This window comes from Corticium candelabrum, chromosome 22, assembly GCF_963422355.1.
Source record: "Corticium candelabrum chromosome 22, ooCorCand1.1, whole genome shotgun sequence".
NCBI classification, from domain to species: Eukaryota; Metazoa; Porifera; class Homoscleromorpha; order Homosclerophorida; family Plakinidae; genus Corticium; species Corticium candelabrum.
In genome coordinates, this window is record NC_085106.1 from 557,701 (window position 1) to 560,200 (window position 2,500).

General features: G+C 43.8%; 1 protein-coding gene across 2 annotated transcripts in view; it reads left to right on the forward strand.

Moving 5' to 3' along the window:
- Positions 1–2,500, forward strand: part of LOC134197776 (endosome/lysosome-associated apoptosis and autophagy regulator family member 2-like) — an 18,421-nt gene that overhangs the window by 5,672 nt on the left and 10,249 nt on the right. For both annotated transcript variants that reach the window (XM_062667126.1, XM_062667127.1), the window contains one exon: positions 2,042–2,130. In XM_062667126.1, the coding sequence (XP_062523110.1) occupies positions 2,042–2,130 (89 nt within the window). The remainder of the gene's footprint in view (positions 1–2,041; positions 2,131–2,500) is intronic.

Genomic DNA, 2,500 nt, shown 5'->3' on the forward strand with positions numbered 1-2,500 from the left:
TTCTAGTGTATTTGGATGACATTTATGCAGTTGGACTGACCCAAAGTCTTCCAAGATGTTTTAGATGACCTAAATACATCTCTGTCTTCAGTGGATTTAGAAATCTGTGACAAAAAGTGCGAGCTGTATTGCCCTCTGGTCATACTTGTGACTTTCCTACTCCGGTATCTCATGATGGCATGATCATTTTGGGAACACCAGTCGGAAAAGTGGATTTTGTTCGTGCCCATTGTGTTGACATTGCCAAGGCTGGAGATAGACTGTGTTGTGAAATGTTGAAATTAAACGACCGGCAAAGTTCTATGCTTATTCTCCGTCACTGTCGTGTCCCTAGGCTGAACTACTTGGCTAGACAAGTGTTCCCTTGTGATCTGGAAGAAGCTGGAATCATTCATGACGAGTTGACCAAGAGAACCTTCATGGGCATATTGGTTTTAGTCACCTCAATGACACTGCATGGAAACAAGCAGCCCTTAAGATCAGGTTTGGAGGATTCGGTCTAACACAGGTCAGACAAATTTCTCATGCAGCTTACTTATCTTCATGGTGTCAGACTATGAACAAGTTGCCTAGTTGTTTCTCATCAATGTCTGACCTGATGAACTATCTGAAAGAGTCTGAATCAGTTCCAGAATCTATTGGCTCTACTCTACAGTCATCATTTCAGTTATTACCACCTTTGCCAAAATCAGTCTGCAATGAATCAGAGGAAAATCAGTCCATTGAAGATTTCATTTCATACCCACGAAAGTTACAGTATCGCCTGTGCACCAAGATTGCCAGCAGTGAAGTTGGTGACCTGCTCGCCCATGTTCCCTCTGATAGAGATGCAGCAAGGTTACTATCTTTACAAGGAAAAGGCGCAGGATCACGGCTAGAGGTAATACCGTCTTCTGGTAAGCACGCACTTAAAGCAAACGAGTTTTCCATTGCGTCTTATCTAAGACTGGGATTGCCTCTGCCATTCACTGAATGGGCGAATGTATGCGATTGTGGTCAAGTTATTGACCCCAAGGATACTACCTTCTGGTCTGTAAGTATGGAGGTGGTCCTGTTTGGGCCCATAACTCTGTTCTCCATGGCTGGAGTGAATGCATGAGTGACCTACATATCTCACATGAGAAAGAACCAAGAAATCTATACGTCAACACTGAGGATCGTCCAGACATTACATTCTTTGATGCAGAATCAGGACAAAATCTAGATGTTGACATATCATTGGCACACCCATGGAGTCAAGGCATTCTAAAACGATCCATCAGGGAGGATGGGTTTGCTGCTCGCACAAGAGAAGAGAAGAAGACCAATAAGTATACAGGAGAAATTCTACCAGGAGGGACGTCATCAAAGTGTATACCACTAGTGTTTGAGCACTTTGGTAGATGGGGCCTGCGAGCCGATGCCTTCTTACACATTCTCTCAAAACAGTGCAGCAGTATGGAGGAAGACCCCTTTCGTAGTGCAGAACAATTCAAACCTTTTTGGAGGAAACGGTTCTTTTTGATTCTTCAAAGATGCAAGGCAAAAGCAATCCTGAAAAAGTTGTCAAGTTTCAGAAACAAAGAATGACACGGACAAGCTTTTTGAATTCAATGTACAGATCCAAGTCTACTAATGTTTTGAAGTATTTTGTTGTGAAGGACTGGTTTATCATAGAAGTTTAGGATGTGTACAAGTAGAGGATCTGTAACAATAAAATAATCTGTCTGTCTGTTTGTCTGTGTGCCTGCCTGCCTGCCTGTCTGTCTGCCTGTCTGTCTGTCTGTCCAATACATATATTGTCTGTCTGTCTGTCCAATACATATATTGTCTGTCTGTCTGTCCAATACATATATTGTCTGTCTGTCTGTCTGTCTGTCTGTATGTCTGTCTGTCTGTCTGTCTGTCTATTTGCATGCATCTGAGTCAATTTTTTAGACACTAGAGAGAGAGAGAGATCTTATAATAGGGTGTACAGATTTGATGTGGGACAGCAAAGTGTACTATTGTATGTTGATGGTTATCGTTGTTTGTGGTTGAAATTGTTGTCTTCGTTTGGTAGAGGCTGGAGCTACAAAGTGCATTGAAAGGCCTGCTTGTCAAGAGAGTGATTACTTTGTAACACACACACCTTGTGACAACAATGGACAGGTCATTAACGCGCACGTGCACACACACACACACACACACACACACACACACACACACACACACACACACACACACAAATGGACAAATGTTAAGCCCTCCACATCGTTTGACGTTGACCATATGGTCAGTTACTGAGATAGCTCCCCCTGCCTCTAGAGACAGGGTTTCCATGCGCTACGTGGAGGCTTAAGGGCCAGTGCTATAATCCACCTGGAGCTTGGCCAGAGTCATCCAGTGGCACTGACTATGGCACAGCTCTGGGACTGGACACCAAGGCCAACACGTACCCGTCTGCTGCATGATGTTACTGCCTAGCCAGCAGTCATGTCCACCCCAGTCAATGACCAGGTACTTATTTATACTCCTGAGT